Source organism: Acanthochromis polyacanthus, chromosome 6 (genome assembly GCF_021347895.1).
Source record: "Acanthochromis polyacanthus isolate Apoly-LR-REF ecotype Palm Island chromosome 6, KAUST_Apoly_ChrSc, whole genome shotgun sequence".
NCBI lineage: Eukaryota > Metazoa > Chordata > Actinopteri > Pomacentridae > Acanthochromis > Acanthochromis polyacanthus.
In genome coordinates, this window is record NC_067118.1 from 18,639,031 (window position 1) to 18,662,402 (window position 23,372).

Here is a 23,372-nt window from a genome sequence, read left to right on the forward strand (position 1 = left end):
TTCTGGGAGCCAGAGCAGAGATTGAAGACTATCCAAAGGTCCTATGACTCACCGACACTTCTTTTTTTTTTTGTTTTACCACAGAGGATGTTGACAGGTAGCTATAAACTAGCTGTACGCACAGTGTAACACAGCTCACACACTACAAATACACACAATCACTAACACGCACAGAACTGTATACTGCATAGACACACTAACTGGCAAAAAAGTTCTGTGTTTTTAATGGAAAAAGTGAAGAAGAAACAAAAAACTGGAACATGGAGGAAATAAAAAATAAGTGGGAGGGAAGAGAGAAAGCAAAGAGATGAATTTGTGTGTGTGTGTGTGTGAGAGAGAGAGAGAGAGGAAGAGAGAGAGTAAAAGAGAGAGAGAGATGAGCAGAGGAGGCGGAGAGATGAGAAGTGAGGGAGGGAGCGCTGTAGACAGGGAGGGTGGAGAAGAGACGCATCAGCTACACTTGGATGAAGGATTCCGGGGGAACAAGGAGGGACTTCCAAGTGCGTGATGAGGAAAACTACACTACATGTCTGTGGTCCCTCATGTTGCTACAACAGGACAGAAGAGTGACTGAAAGGATGGACAGATGGAACCAGGAGGAACGCCGAACCCTCTGCTGACACACACTGACATGACCTCTCCATCCGGCTGTTTAACCTGAACTGAACCTCCTAAACACGTGCTGTGACGGGAGAGAAATTCCCAAGTTTGATCTTTTCTGGGATGACTGACCACCTGGACTGAAATCCAGCCTAAGTTGAGAGGAGTTCAGTCACAGAGTTGGATACTACTGGAGGCGAGATGGATATATACAAATATTTGAGCTTACTGATCTTCACTCTTCCTCCACAGGGTAAGTCATTTTTGTTTCTGTCAGTTCCAGCTGCTTCATCTCTCATTTTCTCTTTTTTTTTCTCTTCTTTTTTGACAGGAGAGACTGTACATAAAGGAGTTAGTGCCAGAGAAAAAACAGTAGGGCTGTATATACAGTGCTCAAAAATTTTAGGGAACCGTTAACTGGACAGATCGATATCCCAAAAGTTCAGTTGAATTAATATTATACTGTGATGACCAAGTGTTCCCTTAATTTCTTTGAGCAGTACATTTAGTTTTTGCTGAAGAGAGACTATTGCACATATGTTGGAAGAGTAAGGAAGAGGTGATTCAACTTTTACTCATCTCAAATTATAATTCTTCATTTATTTTTCATTTGAAATGTTGCAGTGCTCGAGTCCTTCAGCAACAACAAAGTTGGTGCCTGAACTCAGTTCACTCATTGCTGACCACTGCCGCTCTATGCTCAAAAATAAAGCCTGTATTTTTATTATTTTATAATGTTTGTCCTAATTTACAGGAGCAATACAAAAACGATCGAAAATTTAGCAATGGGTCTTGTTTTTTATAAAATAAAATATGACATTCAGCCCTTCTGCTTATCCCAACTGTCTTTGTACAATCCAACCTCAGCTTCATTATTCATTTGGAAGGATTTTTGTTGAAGTCTAATTTAATAAGATGAGTGATACAGTCACTAAAGGAAGCACACAACGTCTGAGATACAAAAACTTGTTATTTATAGTTATTTTTAAATTGAATAGGCATAAAAACTGCCTCTATTGCTGTCTAATCTTTGTAACTTAGTAACAAGCCTAATCTGTTGAGTTCAAGAGCAGCACCTACTTGGTACAAACTAAAATTACTGATGCAGTATTGGCTAATGAGAATGCATTGATCAAACATGGACGGAATTGGGTCCAGTAGCTATGACACATTGAAATAATAACTAACCAGGATGAATCTGCTTGGCTTGTGTCTTGCAAAACATGGAAATATCTAGTAAAAAAATGCCACTTAGAAGGATTGCCTCATCCAGACAATGTTGCTTTTTTTATTTAAATTGTCTGCATTAATAAATACCGAGTATATGCAATAAATTAAAAGTTTCAGTATGAAAAGTAAATGTTCTCAGTCCTAGAACACTGTAAATATCCCAGTCTGTATCAGTGCCACTGATAGTTTACTGTAAAGCACATGATACAGAACTCAGCCTACTCTACAGAAACGACTGACATGACTTACACATTGTCAAAGTCAGGACACCCCGCGAGCTCTCTCATCTAAACCCATTAGTTAGAAGGCTGCTTTAGAATCTACAAGAACGTCCCTTTTTATTCAATATCGGCTGCATTCAACAGATAGTGTTTTGATCTGATGTGATTAAACAAAAGCTACCTGTGTTAGTTTCTCTCATCTGAGACATTAGAGACATTTCAAGGTTGTTTGGTGTCTGAATGTGTCAAACTGTTTCAGGAAGAGAGGACGTGATGGAAAAAGAAACTCTTCAATGAGATATTGATCCTTAGCCTTTAAAAACTGTGGATGCCAGTTTTCAGGAAATTGAGGGACAGCCCATCAGCTCTGATTGAGTGAGTAGGAGGAACCAGGAGAACCCTAGCAGCATGACAACAACTGAATCCTTGTTTTAACAATACAAGTTTATAGTGAGAGACAGAGTGTAACATGCTTGATTGTATACAACAAAACAATCACCTTTCTGCAAATGAAAATTCAACTGTATTGTTTTACTTTACAGAAACAATGAGGTAATTGTGCATAATATAAAACATTGCATAAAGATGCAGTAGTTCAATGTATAAATACAGATAGATGGGGGTAAATTGAAAGAGTTCATGGAAATATATTCCTTGGGGTGATAATAGATGAGCAAATCAGTTGGAAATCACATATCAAACATATACAAGGCAAACTTTCAAAAAAAATATTTCAGTTTTAAACAAAACAAAACATGCTTGTCACCATAAATCACTATGTATCCTGTACTGTTCCATTGTCTTACCATATTTCAACTACTGTGTAGAGATCTGGGGTAATAATTACAGGAGTTAAATCTGCTCATTAACTGTTCTTCAGAAAAAGGCAATACGGTTTATTCACAATGTCAGCTATCGGGATCATACTCACTCACTCTTCACACAGTTAAAAGCATTAAAATTTACAGATATAGTGAAATTCCCAACCACACAAATTGTGTACATAGCTAAAAATAATGTTTTGCCACAAAATGTACATAGATTGTTTAGGGATCGTGAAGGGGGAAATCAATTTAGAGGAAAATACAACATTAAAATGAACAAAATCAGTACAAATAGAAGAAGATTCTGTATTTCATTCTCTGGCGTAAGACTTTGGAACAGTCTGGGAAAGGAGATCAAGTAATGTCCAAACATGCAATAGTTTGAAACAAAATATAAAGTTTTCACAGTGGGGGTGTGACAGTCACTGGGTGTGCACTGGTTACTGTTATTAATTATTTGTTTCTTTAAAGATTTGTTTTCTGTATTTATTTATGTGCATTATTAGTTGGGACTTTTTCTTCTGTTGTGTTTTGCTATTGTTAAATCCTTTTGTCTTTGTCTTTTTGTGTAAATGTAGACAGATATTGGTGTATATTTATTATAAATCATGTTCAATATTAGTATTATTGTTTGTAAATGGATGTATTTTGAAGAAGCAGGTAGAATGGATTTGCAACAATTTGTGTAAGGAGAAGGAGTGGGATTAGATTAGCTTTGACTTCTTCCCACTCGTCTTTGAGCAAGTTATTCATTTTCTTTTGTTGTTGTCTGCTTTGTATGTTTAAATGTCCAAAATAGCTTGAAAAAAAAGAGATGCCACTGAGGCCTGCTAAATAAATTACAGCCTCTGATGTAATGTTGTGACAATGAAGTATTGCACAGAAGCACAAGCTCCAGAAGGAAAAGAAAGCCAAATTGAATCTGAAAAAAAAAGGACCAAACTACAAAAGACACTGCACTGCACAGGCCCTGGGACGACACATGTCTCGTTAATTGTTGCCAGACCTCGTTAGGCCATCCTCAGAGCAGAACGATGTGACTGGGTTGCTCCTTGTGGGTGAGAGGGAGGGATGAGACGTCTCGACAGATCGCTCCATCAGCATGTCCATTTGGAGACACAACGGATGTCCTCAGATTCAGATTCATCCTTCTTCTTTTTCTGTTTCTGTCCTCCCTCCCTCCCTCCCCCTCATCACATACACACCACCTCCTCCCCCACCTCCATTCATCTCATCCCTCAGATACTGTCTCATGTAACCATACGCCACCTGTATAATAGAGGTCACCCTACTTTTAGATTGCACTCCCTATTCTCCCGTATGGCTGCATCAGCTAAATACATTACAGATGAATGTATTGTGAATGGGAGCAAATATATTCCATATTTGTGTCATGTATTTGAAAACACAGGAGCTATTTCATACATAAAAATGTAAAAAGAGAAATCATTCAAAATGGGAATGATGGTATAGAAGCTCAATGAGGAAGGCTGCAAAGAAGCAGCTGTCACAGAGAATTAGAAATAATATCTGATGCATGTGGAAATGTAGTTTTAAACAAATTAATATGTTCTATATTGTTTTTTATGACTAAAAATGGCATTAAGCTGCACATAAATATCTAGAACTTCTCTAAACTTTCTTTAATCTTCTTCTCTGCCCTCAGTTTGTTTCCAAGTTCGACCTCGTGCCCACGCTGAAGAGAGGCTGCTCCAGAATCTGTTTGTAAATTACAATAAGCTCTCCCGACCAGTACAAAACACGACAGACACAGTGCTGGTCCACTTTGGACTGTCTATTGCCCAGCTTATCGATGTGGTGAGTAAAACCTCACAGCCTTGCTAAATTTCATCAATAGCCAACTCTGGATGTTATTAAATTCCAGCAGAAATTAAATTGTATTTTTTTTTAACCTTCTTTGTAAATGTCCTGTGTGTTCTTCCATTTAGGAAAAAAATATCTCCTCCTCTTCCACTATTTATGTGTTAAAATTTTTGAAATCAGCTTCACTACAGGAAACAACAACCATCAAGCAGCAACCTTGAGTGGATGCTGTTGCTTAGCTCCGCTCAAGACAGCTGTAATTGGTTTAAAGAAATACAAAAGAGAATGTTTCTGTACTCTATAGAAGAGACCATTCTGACACAGCACTGTGTGGAATAGTCTGAATGTGAGACTATTTTCATGATGGCATCCAATATTTGTAATACATTTATTCAAATTAAATAAGATATACAATATAGTTCAAAAGTTTGAGGACACCCAGGCAATTTCATGTTTTCATGTTTTCCATGGAAGCTCACACTTTTATTCATGTGCTCACATAATTGAACAAGGGTTTTCTAATCATCAGTGAGTCTTTCTACACCATTAGCTAACACAATGTAGCATTAGAACACAGGAGTGATGGTTGCTGGAAATGTTCCTCTGTACCCCTATGTAGACACTCCATTAAAATCAGTTGTTTTCAGCTAGAATAGAAATTTTACCACATTAACAATGTCTACACTGTATTTCTGATTAATTTAATGTTATCTTCATTGAAAATATGCTTTTCTTTCAAAAATATGGACATTTCTAAGTGACCCCCAAACTTTTGAACTGTAGTGTATATGTTTATTAAATTGAATAATAAAATAAATATATTGTTTATTTCATTTCAAACAATATTTGCATAAAAAATTTGAACATCACCATTCTATGAAAGGCTGATTGTTACAGTTTAACCAGACAGCTGAAGTCCCTTTCTTATCACTTCCAAACATGAAGACAGACCATGGCTTGTTGAATGAGCTGTCAAACACACATTCACCAACGAAAAGAGAATTCATGAGTCTGAAAACTTTCATAAATGCTCAGCTACAGCAGAATAAACAGCACATACTATTTGCATCACCGTAAGTGTCATGTTACCATGGCGACTGTGTAATTTAACTGTGTAATTCATTTATTTTTAATTGTACTTCTGTTGTATGTACATTCATAATAACCAGCTCAAAGCTACACCAAACAAGTGAGATAAATTTAAATACAGATCACTTATCAGGGGAAATGAAACCACAACAGAAGAGATTGCATTACTTTCCCAAATTAAATTCACTTGTCAAGTATGCTAACACTGGCAGTAAATATTCAAAGCTGTCTCTTGAACAGCTTTCCCAGACACAGTTGGTCTCACCAAAATAACATCTTTATTGTCTCTTACTCCTATGGTATCTTTGCTTTCCAGACAAACTGTGGTTTTAAACATGAGCATGCAATGTGTATTTCACACAATTGCTGTGTTGATTCTGTTGATTCAAGGAAAAAGTTGTTTCACCCCTTACTGCCATTTCGAATCCATCCCATTGCATTGTGCACCTTAAATATTGTACAGCCTGCATTACTGCAGGTATGATTTCCAGGTTTTTGACACACAATTAGTTGTCAGTACTTGTTCCACTTGCATAGCAGTGAGTCAGCTCTGGGTGAAGTTGTCTCCTCCTATAGAACGTATTCACTGTCTGCTGCATCTTAGATGTTGCTGTGGAAGAGCTGGAGAAAGCAACTTTCTAGTGAGGGTGTTTTTGCATGAAATACTGCCTCATATTTACTTTCCTAGGTTTATTGCACAAGCAGTTGTCTTTGTAAGGACAGTTATGTACATTAACATTCAAAAGTTTGGGGTCATCCAAAACAATTTCATGTTTTCCATGAAAACTCACACTTTTATTCATGTGCTAACATAATTGCACAAGGGTTTTCTAATCACCAATTAACCTTTCAACACCATTAGCTAACACAATGTACCATTAGAACACAGGAATGATGGTTGCTGGGAATGGGCCTCTGTACTCCTATATAGATATTCCATTAAAAATCAGGCCTTTCCAGCTAGAATAGTCATTTACCACATTAACAATGTCTAGAGTGGATTTCTGATTAATTTAATGTTATCTTCACTAAAAAAAAAAGCTATTTTTCTTTCAAAAATAAAGACATTTCTAAGTGATCCCACACTTTTGAACAGTAGTGTATGTTGATTTGTTTTATAACTGATTCATGAGATCGTGTGGCTGCTTTGAAAATATAAATGACTAAAAAATAATAAATTCTGCCTATGTGATGCTGAAGAACAGACTGACATACAATTCACCTGGAAGAAAATTAATGTCATAGAATTTTCATACCATTTTTTTGTTTCCATCAAAGGATGAAAAGAATCAGATGATGACTACAAACGTCTGGGTCAAGCAAGTATGAAATGATGAGAGATTAAATGCAGGCTAAAAATACACTTCAATACATAATAAAAAGTTACTGTATAAATTATGACAAATGTTCTCCTGTAGGAATGGAATGATTACAAACTCCGCTGGAACCCTGAGGAGTATGAAAATGTCACCTCCATCCGCATCCCCTCAGAGATTATCTGGAGGCCTGACATTGTCCTCTATAACAAGTGAGAATCTGTATCAATACTTTGAATGTTAAATGCAGTTCAGACTCTTCTCAGTCACACAGTGTGCTTCCTGTGCTCCTAAATGTTGTCATTTTCAATGCAAAAAATATTCATATCACAAGTGCTGTTCAAATTGTGATGATTTAATTCCAACAGATGGCATGACTAGAAGGAAAACGTGGTGCTGTTGCACCACACATCTTGTCCTGTGCCAATGCCATAAAGTAATTTACCTGAAATAAATGTGAACAAGGTCAGTCTTAATGGATGTGCTCACAAACAAAGCTCAGTATCACAAGAAGTAGTACATTAGGCAAGGAATTAGAAGATGAAATGTAATTGGATGTGTTTCAGAGGGCTGGAGATAAAACTGTCCAGTGTGAGCGCCTCAGGTCAACCTGTATTAGTTTAATTTAAAATTCAGGAAATTGACTAATACGAAAAACTGTACCAACTGCATCACAATTTCCTAAAAAAAGATGCATGTCACAACAGGATATGAAATGGATAGAGTTGAATTAAATGCAAAATAATAAAGATAAAAAGGATCTTTTAACTTTATTAGATCACTACGTTTCTTAGTCTGTGCAAATACTTGAGCATTAGTGTTCTAAATGAGCTACAACTAAACTGAAGACGACTGAGTGGTTTGCAGCAGGTTTGCAGTGATTTGAGAGGTTTAGGGTTCATAAAGAGATGAATCAATTGAACATAAGGCAGACGATAAAAGAAAGGGCAGGTTTCACAGAGAGAACACTACCCTCTAGTATTTTGTCTTTGTCATAAAAACATATTTGAATGTAGTACATCAGACAATGTAAATGTGAAGGCCATTGGTATCAATGAACAACTATTCTTGCTTTATTGCAAAAATTCAGTTTACAAAACTGTGACAAGTGTGAACTGAAAAAGAAAAAGAATTCAATTAGAATATTGTGTAGTGATGTACAGTCGTCAACAGAGATGAAAAAGTTGACACTGTGTTACTCCTCAGCAGATACAAAAGATATCACCATTTATGCAGTGGTTTAGTCAATCATTCAACTAGAAATAGCGCTAGCTTTTAGTTTCTGGAGCGCACTGATTGTAAAAACTGATTGTTTATTCTTGTTCAGAAATTGTATTTATAAAAAAATAAATTAAAAGCCTCTAAATCTTTGGTCAAGTTCCACTGACTTGCTGTTTCTGGAGATTTCAATTGAAAACATCCTTTGAATCTTCCTGGCTACTGAGTAAGCATTACCTGCTGAGGACGACCGTGTGATGAGGTAGAAAATGTTAAAAAATCAGCTGACCTTGACCAATCAAAAGTTCTGCTCCAAGAGATCACACATAAGTAAAACCTCACAGGACAACTTTTGTTGGAGGTAAAAATGTAAAGTGTTTGATGAATGCCCTTTATTTCCTATTCTTCATCTGCAGTGCTGATGGCGACTTTGCAGTAACTCACCTCACAAAGGCTCATCTGTTCTATGACGGTCAGATAAAGTGGATGCCTCCCGCCATTTATAAGTCTTCATGCAGCATAGATGTCACATTTTTTCCTTTTGACCAGCAAAGCTGCAAGATGAAGTTTGGCTCTTGGACATATGACCGTGCCAAGATTGATCTGATCAGCATGGCCAATGACGTGGACCAGATGGACTACTGGGAGAGCGGCGAGTGGGTCATTGTCAATGCAGTGGGCAAATACAACACAAAAAAGTACGAGTGCTGCACGGAGATCTATGCAGACATCACTTACTACTTCATCATTCGAAGGCTTCCCTTGTTCTACACTATTAACCTCATCATCCCCTGTCTGCTTATCTCCTGTTTGACTGTGCTGGTGTTCTATTTGCCGTCACAATGTGGAGAGAAGATTACTTTGTGTATTTCAGTGTTACTATCCCTCACGGTGTTCCTCCTACTGATCACAGAGATTATACCATCCACGTCACTGGTGATTCCACTGATCGGTGAATACCTTTTGTTCACCATGGTCTTTGTCACACTCTCCATCATAATTACTGTGTTTGTATTAAACGTACATCACCGATCGCCACAAACACACGGAATGCCCCACTGGGTGCGGAGAGTGTTCCTGGACATGGTACCTCGAGTCCTCTTCATGAAACGTCCACCAGGCACAGCAAAGCAGAACTGCAAGAAGCTTATTGAGATGATGCACCGTCCACACACGATAACTACTACAGGCAACTCACAAGCCCTTTGGACGTGGTTTGAGACAGGGTCCAGACAGATGGCCCAGACAGAGAATACACTCCCAAAGACACCATCCGACAGTCCAGGCATCCTTGTCTGCTCACCGTCTCCCCCCTCTTCACCTCTTGAGAACCACAATGAGGAAGGTCTCCCACCAAAAGCCAGCATTTTCAGCCCAGCCATGTCTGGTCAGTATTCAGTCCTTTCAGAGAACCAAACTCTACGGGGACACAACTCTGCTGCCATGTCCTTTTCCCAGTTGTCCTTGCCCCCATCTTTGCCACTGTGCTCACTTCGCAGCCTGTCCAGGGAAGACACAAGTACACTGGCCCCGAACGGTCGTTCTGTCAGTGCAGAGCAAATGTGTGACCAACAGCTCCCTCAGAGAGATGGACATCGGTGTCGCTCCCGCAGCTTCCAGTACTGTTGTCTGCATGATGATGGGCTCACTGGGATCACAGGACAAGTGAAGAAACCAGCCCTGATAGATCAACCAGCAGAAACCCCAACAGCAGAGGCCACTAAAGACGCAAGTACACAACAGGATACTACGATTCCAACTATATCCCCAGCAATGCAACAGGCCATCGAGGGAGTACAGTACATCGCTGATCATCTCAGGGCAGAAGATGCAGACTTTTCAGTGAGTTGACAGATTTTTTCATTTAAGTAACCAGTACAGCCTTGTCCATGACAAAAATGCTGATTATGATGTGCAGAATCTGTATTTCAAGTTTCAGCTCAGATTCTGCACATGTTGTTCATGCTACCATTCTTATATTACTGTTGATTTGAGGTTTGTTCCAGACTGACTATTTTAGAGTCTGTATCTTTAAAGCCAAAGGAATTGCTGTTGCGTCCACCTCTTTCATGAAGAGAGGGTGGTATTTTCTCTTAATTTGTGAATCCTTACACATACTGAGGATACATGCAATAATTTTCATTGCATGAAAAATGTGATTTTGACATAATATGACCATATATTATTTAATATTTTTGGAATATAATCCTTGTAGAATGTGCAACAGGTATTTTTACTGCAGATTTGAGCAGTTATTAGAACATGTAAAACTGTGATATTAAATCTAAATTTTTAATATACAACCCCAATAGTTTAAATTGTACCCCAGTGGGTCAGCATTCCTAACATCTCATTTTGTTTGTTACAACACAACACAACACAACACAACACAACACAACACAACTACCTGTTAATTTTTTCTTGTCATTCAACTGAAGTGAGGCAGAAAAGGTACATTAAATAACTAGAAAAGCACTCAGAGAGCACAGTACTCCGCCAAGGCTGCTCAGTCATTGTAGGATTTCTGATGGATTAAATCTTTAAAAAATTTGTGGTCCGCAGCGGTCAATTTATTGTAGAATCGCAATCCTGTGATCATCAGCAGGCAGCTGATGTAGTGTTCACTTGTTCTAGTGCAGAAAAACAAACTATATAGTAAAATAAGTAGGGCTGGCCCGAATAGTGGTTTCTGGCCTTCGAATATTCGGGCCCTATTAAAGACGAATATCCGGATATTCATTACGCCCCATAACGTCCAACCGGGGGGGTGGGGGAGACGGGGGAGACGGGCCGAATATTTGGATCCGTTTGTGTGGTTCGTGCGGCGGCACGGCAGCGGCGGCGGAGATGGCCCGAATAGTCGGATTCATTTGTCTGGTCTCCTGGGTCCACATTTTGCCCTCGTTTAGTCTGTAGTTAAACTGAAGAATTCCCAAACACTGGTCTTCAGCATCTTGTCTTGTGTTTATGCAACGAAGTGAAGCGTGACTTCAGAGTCAGCGGATATTCAGATACCAAAATGAATATCCGGATAGTGCCGTAGCGAACGAATATTCGGATATTCGGGTCCAGCCCTAAAAATAAGTGTTGTTGTCATAGTTACAGTGATGGCGTGTCGCTATCTCGCAGAAATCTTTAACAAATCTGCGGATCCAGACTATACATCGCATCCCTACCAAAATCTAATCACTTGGTCATTTCTGACTTTACCTGAAAATTTCATCCAAATCAGTTAGTCCGTTGTTGAGTAATGTTGTTAACAGACAGACAGACAGACAAACAAACCAACAGTGATTGTCACATAACTCCACCACGCTCTTTGTTAGAGTAATAATCAGACTGAATTTTACAGAGGGAAATTTATGATATAATAATGTGTGCATAAAGCAGGAGGGACAGGGGACAAGCATAGACAGAGTTGTAACCATTAATTGTAATGGTTAACATGTACACCAGCCAAACAAGTCTCTGTAATTCTGGCACTCGCTGCAGTCTTAACTGTTCTCTCTACTCTTGTCATCATGCAATAGAATATCAAACCAAAGTATTTCCTAAATGACAAGCTAGCCTTTATGGTTGTCAGAATGAGCTTTTGGTGAAATGAACAGTTCGTATTGTTTGCAACTGGTAACAACAACATATATCTGACCCCCTTCATTATTGTGGTTAAAGTACTTTATCTGCAGTGTCTTTCATGTAACTTACCGTTCCTCATGCACTTTCATGTCTGATGTGGGACACTGTAGAGTCTCCCTGTTGATGTATGACATAATGCACGACTGATTTTGATGCTCATATCAGAAAGTGACATACTACATTTGCCTTTGATGATGTTGCCTAGCAACACAGGCAACTCTTAGGCTCCACCTACAGACAGCCAACGGTCTGCTGAGTACCTCAGAAGACCCTGAACTACCCCCAAAAGAGCCAACACTGATGCAAACAACTTCAAACTTGACACTGCACTTAGGCATGTCCCTAGCGACAGATCAGAAGTACAGCGCACAAGATCTGTCAAGTACAGAAAGAGACACACATGAACAGACAGATCCTTTCATTTGTTGGTAACATTAAATACGTGTTTTTATCACTGTGTATGCATAGCTACCAGCATTCTTCATATACTTTTATTTAAATATGCTGTGCTTGGAGGTTTCGCAAGTGCATCTATGAGGGAAAGATATAGACCAAATCATCTGTGCCAACACTGGTAAAATAAATAGTGATAAATTTAGTCAGTAATAACAGCAACCAGCATTTTCTGATTATAAAAAAATTCTTTATAAACTTGTTTTTCTTACAATGTGGAACTTAATATTACCAGTTACACAAACACTACTGTTTAAAAGTTTGAGGTCACACAGGCAATTTCATGTTTTCCATGAAAACACACATTTTTTCATATGCTAACATAATTGCACAAGGGTTTTCTAATCATCAGTTAGCCTTTCAGCACCATTAGCTAACACAGTGTAGCATTAGAACACAGGAGTGATGGTTGCTGGAAATGTTCCTCTGTACCTCTCTGTAGATATTCCATTTAAAATCATTCATTTCCAACTAGAATAGTCATTAACCACAGTAACAATGTCTATAAAAAATTGCTTTCCTATCAAAAATAAGGACATTTCTAAGTGACCCCAAACTTTATAATGGTAGTATATGAACAATGACATAACATAAATAAATTCTGCAAAACAATTGGAGAAGTTTGGTGAAACTGATTCTTGTGTTGAGTCGTACTGTAAGGCTTTAGTTTTGGCAGAGTAGAGAGAAACATTGTTCATCTTAATTTCTTTGAAATATGTTCTTGAAAATAATTTCAGTTAGAAGAGGGCTAAGCATAAAATAGTTAAGTATACAGCAATGACACAGCATTAACTGCTGAGTTGCTAGGCAAAATTGCAGGGTCTGCGTGGAATGGGGGGAGATGTCTGAAATGTAAAATATAATGAAACTTATTGTATTTACTGACATTAGTCACTGTCAATGCTACAATGCATTTTCTCCAGCTGCGGCCAGAAAGGGTCTGCCTTTAAAACAACGGGACCTCAGCAATTTGACCTTGATGTTTTTTTATGAGAAACACAAGCAAGGATTGACTGACATTTAGGAGATAGCAGCCTCATAATGAAAAAAATCAGCCATTCGAGAGAAATCAATCAAGGGTGAAAACTGACAGCTGGTAAAAAGAAAGGTGGTGTGGTGTGCAATGTGAAATGTCCCTCTGTGCTGTTTCTCTTCTCTGCCAGGTGAAGGAGGACTGGAAGTATGTGGCCATGGTCATTGACAGGATATTCCTCTGGATGTTTGTGTTGGTGTGTATACTGGGATCTGTGGGACTCTTTCTTCCACCTTGGTTGGCTGGAATGATCTAGAATCAACATCGAGGACACTGGACGCTAACTGGAGAATGTGCTGTATTATATTGTAAAAAAAAATGGTGGGGGTTATCATTGATCTTATAATTTTTTATTATTTTTCAAAGCAACTACAAGTCCTTGCTCTTACCCCGGGTTATCAAAAGGTTACTCATGGAGGGACAAGATGAAATTTCTATCATTGATTCCAGTAGGTATTTCAATTATTTATGAGGGCAAAAGGCCAACAGAGAAAATATCCTTCCACGCCACTCCATTCTGACATTGAGAAGTAGAGCTCAAGCTGTCACCTTTGTAAAGAAGTAAAAAACCAGACCCATTTACAGCAGCAGATAACACTACAGAAAGACCAAGCAGGTTTGATTTACATATCTCACTTTTAACATTCCTAAAACAATGTCAGTGCTGCGGTATCTTGACAACAGAACAGCCGACAGTGTATCACGCTCACCAAATATTCATAAGAATATGTTCATTAAATAATGTTGTTTCTGTGAGTCCTGATTGTCAGAATTCTTTGCTGGGAAGAGTTTCTGTGTAAATTCAGTTTTGTGCAATGGTCACTGCATAGATAAGCACACATACATGTTTGAGGCTTTCTAATCCTGACAATTAAACAATCACATTTATGCAATAACTCTTAATAATAATTTAGCCTTTGGTGGGGGAAGTGTTTAAATTCACTCTCTCCAGTTGCTTAAGCCCTCCTCCCCTCAACCACAAAAACTTAAAGAACATATAAAAGAAGAGGACATGTCTACTTTAGTTCCTTTTCTTGATAAACAGAATAGGAATAGACAAAAATGAGTTTCGCAGCCAAAATTATTCCTTTTGGCATTGATACTAAAGTGAATTTTAAAAAATATGCACCACATTAATTATGAAAACATTTCAATACTTTTTTTAAAAAAGAAAACCAGCCTCCACTCTGCATTATGAGCTGAGTCCTGTACAATCAGCTCTGAAACTGAACAGCTTTATGGGTGTAAAAGAAAAAGAAAGCTGCCCTTGACGCACAAACAGGTCACAGTTTTCTGTCAGTGACAGACAGTAGACGGGGTGAGAGGCTGAGGATGAAGTCAGGTCTGAATTAAACACACCCAGAGTGATGCCAGCAAGTTTATGGTGACTGTTAATTTAAAAAAACATTAACGTAAGACACCAATCCCCAAGCTATCACATGTTATTTATTTATTTATTAACCTTTACTTAACCAGGAGAAATCTCACTGAGATTAAGAACCTTTTTTTCAAGGGAGTCCTGGTCAATATAGGAGCAGCAAATACAAAACAGTTACAAAGTTACACATTTAAGACACTAGCAAAAAACAAATGAAAAACTGCATTTACAAGCAAGTTATGAAACACAAGTGCATTTTGTGACGTCAGCCTCAAGAAGTCGCAGTTTAGATTTAAAAGTTCTCACTGAGATTAACTCGGTTAATTTCCAGTCTTTCTGCAACACATTCCATGCAAAAGGTGCAGAGTAAACAAAAGCCTTTTCACCCAATTCAGTGCGGGCATATGGAATAGAAAGCAACAAATGATCTTGTGAACAGAGAGAGTAAAGATCAGCACTTTTCTGTGCAGTTAGAGAACAAATTTAGGTGGGCAGTAGTCCAAGTATTGCCTTATTTACACTACCATTCAAAAGTTTAGGGTTACGCAGGCAATTTCATGTTTTCCATGAAAACACACACTTTTATTCATGTGCTAACATAACTGCACAAGGGGTTTCTAATCATCAATTAGCCTTTCAACACAATTAGCTAACACAATGTAGCATTAAAACACAGGAGTGATGGTTGCTGGAAATGTTCCTTTGTACCCCTATGGAGATATTCCATTAAAAATCAGCAGTTTCCAGCTAGAATAGTCATTTACCACATTAACCATGACTAGACTGCATTTCTGATTATTTTAATGTTCATTGAAAAAAAATAGTTTTCTTTCAAAATAAAGGACATTTAAGTGACCCCAAACTTTTGAACAGTAGTGTATGAAAGTAAACCAATGACGGATCCTTCCTGTGGCTAAAGCCGGCCATCCCACCCGAGAGTATAACTCGCAGTCATGTGTTGACACTTTAAGTTTATGTGAAACGATGTTAGTAAATGTGGTAAATCCATTACAATATATTATTATCTTAGGATGGCTTTATAATTGAATGACTCCAACGTTTTATGAAAACCATCACATTTAGTTCATTATCATATACAGTGAGGCAAAAAAGTATTTAGTCAGCCACCAATTGTACAAATTCTCCCACTTAAAATGATGACAGAGGTCTGTAATTTTCATCATAGGTACACTTCAACTGTGAGAGACAGAATATGGAAAAAAATCCAGGAAATCACATTGTGGGATTTTAAAATTATTTTTTTTTAATTATGGTGGAAAATAAGTATTTGGTCAATAACAAAAGTCCAACTCAATAAAATATAATATAAAGAAGTAATGTAACCTTTTTTGTCAATGACAGAGGTCAAATGTTTACGGTAGTTCTTCACCAGGTTTGCACATACTGTAGCTGGTATTTTGGCCCATTCTTCCATGCAGATCAATTGAGCAGTGATGTTTTGGGGCTGTCGCCAGGCAACACAGACTTTCAACTCCCTCCACAAATTTTCTATAGGGTTGAGTTCTGGAGACTGGCTAGGCCACTCCAGGACTTTTAAATGCTTCTTACAGAGCCACTCCTTTGTTGCCCGGGCGGTGTGTTTGGGATCATTGTCATTCTGGAAGACCCAGCCACATTTCATCTTCAATGCTCTCACTGATGGAAGGAGGCTTTGGCTCAAAATCTCACAATACATGGCCCCATTCATTCTTTCCTTAACACCGATCAGTCGTCCTGTCCCCTTTGCCGAAAAACAGCCCCAAAGCATGATGTTTCCACCCCCATGCTTCACAGTAGGTATGGTGTTCTTGAGATGCAACTCAGTATTCTTCTTCCTCCAAACTTGACGAGTTGATTTTATACCAAAAAGTTCTATTTTGGTTTCATCTGACCACATGAAATTCTCCCAATCCTCTTCTGGATCATCCATATGCTGTCTGGTAAACTTCAGACGGACCTGGACATGTACTGGCTTAAGCAGGGGGACACGTCTGGCACTGCAGGATTTGATTCTGTTGGCGTAGTGTGGTACTGATGGTAGCCTTTGCCACTTTGGTCCCAGCTCTCTGCAGGTCATTCACCAGGTCCCCCCATGTAGTTCTGGGATTTTTGCTCACCGTTGTCATGATCATTTTCACCCCACGGGATGAGATCTTGTGTGGAGCCCCAGATCGAGGGAGATTATCAGTGGTCTTGTATGTCTTTCATGTTCTAATAATTGCTCCCACAGTTGATTTATTCACACCAAGCTGCTTGCCTATTGTAGATTCACTCTTCCCAGCCTGGTGCAGGTCTAAAATTTTGTTCCTGGTGTCCTTCGACAGCTCTTTGGTCTTGGTCATGGTGGAGTTTGGAGTCTGACTGTTTGAGGCTGTGGACAGGTGTCAGTTATACAGATAACGAGTTCAAACAGGTGCCATCAATACAGGTAACGAGTGGAGGACAGAAGAGCCTCTTAAAGAAGTTACAGGTCTGTGAGAGCCAGAGATCTTGCTTGTTTGTAGGTGACCAAATACTTATTTTCCAACGTAATTTACAAATAAATTCTTTAAAAATCCTACAATGTGATTTCCTGGATTTTTTCCCCATATTCTGTCCCTCACAGTTGAAGTGTAACTATGATGAAAATTACAGACCTCTGTCATCATTTTAAGTGGGAGAACTTGCACAATTGGTGGCTGACTAAATATTTTTTTGCCCCACTGTAGACCTGACTTTTGCTGAATGGATCTTTTCAAAATCTGCACCAGCAAGAATTGAACATAATTTAAACTTAACAATCAGAAGAATGATAATACATTTAATTTAAAAATCACTTTTAATTTACAGAAATCTCAAACTTGCTAAAGATTACCTCATCAGTTTTGTGTGAAACATTTTTAGCTATTAAGTAAAGGTTTATTGTTTCGCAGGACATTGAAACAACTTGGCACAGAATTGTGAGCTGTGTTGAGTCATAAATACTGTATAAGAGGACCATGGATGTTTTCCTCCGTATTTTCAAAGATGCTGACCTGGCATGCTCTCTTACATTAGTAGCTCGGCCCGAGGGGATGGCAGGTTGGTCTGTCTGTCATTTGGTAAGTACCTCTTCCACTCTGGTCCACACTAAAAAATAAGACAATGTGGGCGTTCATGGCTCTCAGTGAATGAGTTCTGTGACTCTAGTGATCTTTACCTCAAGCATCAAAATCAGGTCGACATTTCCAGTTTTCAGTGTTGTATGGGCAATTGGACTGACATGAAATCTGGTACGTGCCTAATGCTATCCTCTGAATTACTTTCATTAATTTTGGTTATCCCTTCACCTTTGCACCATTGTCAGGTCAAATTTAAGGTTGACAGAAGGGCTGCATGGTGGTGCGGTGGCTAGCACTCATAAGGTTCTGGGATGGAATCTGCTAGTTGGCTGAGGACTTTCTGTGTCTGGGTCGTGATGGTGGATTAATTTGTGATTCTAAATCGGCTGCAGGTCTGAATGTGCATGGCTGTCTGTCCCCTTCCATTAGCCTGCTGATGGACCAGTGACCTGTCCAGGGTGAACTCTCACCTGTCACCTAGCATCATATTACAGAAGCCTCCAGCAGCTCAGGATAAATCAAGTCTAGCTAATGGACCAATGATAGCCTAGCCGCGCTAGACAACCCACGGCAACGAATTTAATTCTCTGCCAGGGAGGGTCTAGTTACCCTCCATAAGGCTCGAGGCTGGATTCTCCTAAAACTGGCCGGACCAATCACCATGAAGTGTAGAGTCAGAAGGCGGGCGTAACGAAGTGACGACAGAGGCGTGACGATTCTGACCGAAACAACCAGCGCACAATAAACAGTTATCTTTCGACTCGGCTTTGGCCACAGCCCTTAAAGATTTGAAGCTAAAATTCAACTTGAAAGATAAACAAAGGACGGCACTTAAGTGTTTCATTGAGAAGAAAGACGTATTTGGACTTATGCCGACGGGATATGGCAAATCCTTAATATACCAGTTGGCTCCGCGGCTCCGCTGGTTGGGAAGCTAATGGGACTTAGCCACAATCCGCCAGTGCCCTCGGAACTACGTCAGCCTATTCGTTGCGTTGATTAGTTGTATACCTACCCAATTGCTGCAGAGGGATTTGATAGACAACCTTTTAGCCCGCCTCCCTCCCTGTCGAGCTTCCCTAGACCCTTGTGCCGTCAGAAACATGGGTGTAGCATGGCTAGGCTAGACCAAGGAATGAATCAAATCAAAATTTAAGTTTCTCCACGCATTCGGTTTATAACCAAACACATCATCCTCAGCTGCACTCTGTTTAGTGCAAAGAAGCAAATACTACTTTGACAACACACTTAACTAAGGCCTTGAAGCCACCACGTTGGCATTCATACAAACAAAACACCTGCTTTATGCTAAATGGGTCTAAGCCAAGTTAATAAAGAATTGGTAATGGGAAAAGAAAAGTCATGATTAAGTACTTGTACTTCATGGGAGGAAGCAGGTCTTTTACACACACACACACACACACACACACACACACACACACACACACACACACACACACACACACACACACAGATATATATGAACTGTTGGTTTGATTATTTTTTAATTGTGATTTAACATTTTTTTGTCCCAAAACATTAGAGTACACATTTGGGAGCTCCTACACAATTTGAACAGAATTGTGTGAATTTCATTAAATAATTGTGGCATAGAACAAATAATTGAAGGATCTGCTGCCTGTACTCTTTTTGGTTCACAACAACTACATTGGACTTCAATCTAGTTCTCATAATCAAAATAATGTGTTCATAATTTTATCATTTTTCAGGCATTCAAATGAGCATACACACATTTATAGTTTCCACATTTTGTCAAACAGAAATATCACTTCTTTAATACATTGTGTACATAAATTTTAGGTTGTTTGTCAGTGTATTAACTTTGTTTCTGTTCTTTAACACCATCGGGCATTTTACTAAGGGTTGCTTTGATTGCTAGTTCTTGTTTTTCAGTGTCAAATTCATTCTTGCCTGTGTCTTGAATTTCGTGTTTCAGTATTTTCTGTTCTTCTCCTATGTTTTTGAAAGAATCCTTCCGTTTCTTTATCTCACTTGAACAGTTACTGTCACGTTTACTTTTCATCGGTTTTATGTACAATAAAAGACAGTGAAATTAAAAAAGTTTGTATAAGACATAAATGATGTCATAAAACCACTCCACTACAAGTTTGTACATTTATTTTACTTGAAACTGAAAGACAACGTGACAAATGTCCTTGAATGGATAGAGAATGAACAGTGAAAGTACAAGATTAATGAATATAAGGGAACAAAGCTAACATATAATGCTGAACTATACCCAAAACCAAAAAAATATTGAATCACTGTTTACCAGCGAGTCATCATCAACTCCTGTCTGCTTTAAATCTACTCTCATACATCTGCATCCTGCTGTTTAAACCTGAGCAAGCCCTCAGACTGATTAGATTTTAAAGCATGTAATGTTACACCTGAATGTCAAAAGTGATGACATTGGTGTTGACCTCAGCCAACAAACTATTGCATTTCCACTTCCTCAGCAGAAGAACAACATTGATCATTATGTAAAATCACAGACAGGAGAAAATAGCAATTTAGCACAATACGGAACCAAAGCATTTGTTGAGGTGAAACACCAGCAGCACTGTGGATGTATTCATTGATTTCAGCACATAATCTGTAGAATAAAGGTTAGAAAATAGACTGAAATACAAAGTAGTACACAGACTTTGTTGCAAATTCAAATGAGTTAGAAACACAGTTTTATAACACAGATAAGTTCAAGTGAGTCTTCTGTCTGTATGCAAAAATTCATAAATGACAGGATATTAATTTCCATTTAGCCTCCAGTTTTCAAAGAAAACGCAATACCACGGTATATTGTTAACTGAATTCTGAAAGGAAAGCTGGATGGTCTTTATGAAACTACAAACTCATTTCCATTAAATGATAAGACACGGCTTTTTAGCAGGGATCTCATCTGCATAATTTCGCTATTAAATTGTTGTAGAAAGGCAAATAATGTCAGATGGTTAAGCTCAATTCAGATCCTCTGTGCTGGATCCCTAAAGAGAAAAAAAGCAAAATGCCATACAAGTAGACAAAGTTATTAATAACAACTCAATGTCAAATTATTAAATGTACCTTGATGAAAAATTGACCTTCAGTGTGAATTTCAATTAAGTGATTGGCTTTGGAGATACATATGCCAAGGCTTTGATAATTAATTCCAACAAGGAGAGGACTTTAGATTTAATAACTTTGGCTAAATCCACTGATTAGATGCTTGGCATATGATGAACCTGATTCTAATGCTGCTAGCTGCTTCCTGATAAACTATTTATCAGTTCAATGATTTTCTGGATACGTACTCATGCACATTATGCATGTGCTGTCGCTTCAGAAAATATTCAGAGCCCTTTCTTTTTGCACATTTTCTAGTCCCATATATTTAATCTAAACTTAATGCAATTTGCCTTATTTTCATGAAATTATACCCAGTAACCCATAATGGCAAGTTTATGACATTTATTAAAAATCAAAAGCTGAAATTTCAATTTCTGAAATTATTCAGAGCATTTGGTTAGTGGAATCTGTTGTGGCAAATTGAATTAATTGGACATAGCAACTCACTAACACATATTGTCTTACGGGGCGGCTTGTGGTTCCGATGGTAGAGCAGGCTGTCCACGAATTGCACAGTTTGCTGTTTGATGCCTGGCCCCTGTACATGCCAAAGTGTCCTTGGGCAAGACACTGAAATTGAAGTTGCTCACGATGGCAGGCAGGGACCTTGCATTGCAGCTTTGTCGCCACTAGTGATTGGTGAATGGAAAACATATCAAAGAACCACTACGGTAAAAAATAAATAAAAATACTGTATAAGTGCAGATAATTTGCTTACACTGTGTCCACCCCACTGGACAACGTTTCTGTTTATTTATCACCAAAATGGGTTACATCTGGTCAGTCAGGTACTGTTTGGTTGTTTGGTCAAACTAAGGGGTCCCAGTGAATACATTCCTTACTTGACCAAAATAAATTACACTCACAATTAAATTTTGGAAGCATTATTACCATGGCCAAGAGTAAGGGTGGAAAAGCTTCTCTTTCAGGGTCTGAGATTTGTGCACAGGCCATTGTTCTTCAAAATGCAGGAAAAACTGCTAAGCAGGTAGCTCAAGCCCTTGGCTGAAGTATCCACTGGGTGCAAAAGTGGTGACAAAGGTACAACAAAGAAGGATCCTTCAAAGACTCGTCTTGCTCAGGGCGTCCATCTGGCCTAACTGCAAGAGCCAAGGGTCTGATGAGAAAGGCCACAGGTAAAACGCAGTAGTCAGTCAGAGGCTGAAAAATCTTGGACAAGATGTTTCTAAGAGCACTGTGTATTGTTATTTAACAGAAACTTTGGTGCTAAAAGCTTACAAGAGGCAATGTACCCCACTACTCACCCAACTACAAAAGAAGAGACTGGCTTTCACAAAGAAGTACATAGCTCTGACTCCAAAAGACTGGGAGAACTGGATTTTCTCTGATGAATGCCTTCTCTACTTATTTCCAACATCCAACAGCCAAAACAACCATATCTACACAGGTGATCGTGAAAAAGTACCATCTTCTGATCAAGCAAAATTCAGTGCCCATACTATGGTCTGGGGGGCTATGGCCACTTCAGGTCTCTTAGAGCTGCACATTGTGCCCCAAAGTACCACTGTTAATGCACAATACTATACCAACAACATTTTAGAAAAGATACTATTTCCAGTTTTGACCTGTGACTGAATGAAAAATGTTTAACAGATGTTCGAAACTGGTATTTATGCAAGATGGTGCCCCTGCTTGCTCTGCCCATATGACTCAGCAATGGTGTTCTGAGCATCTACTTGGCTTTCTGCATAAGGAGGAATGGCCACCAAACTCACTTCACTTCAACCCAGTTGAGAACTGTTGGGGAATCCTGAACAGTCGCATCTTTACCGGTCCACCACCGACCACCACGAAATAGCTCAACTCTAGGGCTGTGCAGGAGTGGATGAAGAAAGAACCATCCACACTCAAGAACCTCGTACATTCCATGCCTGAAACACTCAGAGCCACGATCAAAGTGAAAGGGGGTAATACTGGTTATTGAATAAATTGATGATATTGCATATTCAGTCTTTGAGCTTTGTTTTTATGGGAAGAACAAACTTTTGGGACACAATGTACTCACACTGTAGCCTAGCCACGCTAGACCCATGCTCTGAAGACACAAGGGTCTAGGCACGCTCGACAGGGAGGGAGGCGGGCCAAAATGTTGTCTATCAAATCACTCTGCAGCAATTGGGTAGGTATACAACCAATCAGCACAAAGAATAGGCTCCTAGAGCGCCGGAAATCAGAAGATGCGGTAGTTCGGTGAAGCCTCATTTATACAGTCAATGTCTGAAGCTCAAGTATATCACAGACATGTTAACAGAAACATTATTCAGATTCGGTGCTAATGGAGCTCAACGACTGTTGTCGTTTTTGTTGTCGACCCTGGCAGAGA

General features: G+C 38.9%; 1 protein-coding gene across 1 annotated transcript; it reads left to right on the forward strand.

Moving 5' to 3' along the window:
* The first annotated feature begins 393 nt into the window (after positions 1-393).
* chrna4b (cholinergic receptor, nicotinic, alpha 4b) lies at positions 394-14,200 on the forward strand. The gene is made up of 6 exons (XM_022211119.2): positions 394-853; positions 4,542-4,693; positions 7,067-7,111; positions 7,207-7,316; positions 8,739-10,164; positions 13,575-14,200. Exons 1-6 carry the CDS (start codon positions 802-804, stop codon positions 13,698-13,700), a joined length of 1,911 nt encoding a protein of 636 aa, XP_022066811.1. The 5' UTR covers positions 394-801; the 3' UTR covers positions 13,701-14,200.
* The last annotated feature ends 9,172 nt before the right edge of the window (positions 14,201-23,372 follow it).

Bases quoted from the DNA above. Each gene is read 5' to 3' on its own strand.
- chrna4b (XM_022211119.2), top strand. From the start codon at position 802: ATGGATATATACAAATATTTGAGCTTACTGATCTTCACTCTTCCTCCA. The intron at 854-4,541 runs GTAAGTCATTTT...CTCTGCCCTCAG, and splicing joins CTTCACTCTTCCTCCACAGG to TTTGTTTCCAAGTTCGACCT. The intron at 7,112-7,206 runs GTATGAAATGAT...GTTCTCCTGTAG, and splicing joins CAAACGTCTGGGTCAAGCAA to GAATGGAATGATTACAAACT.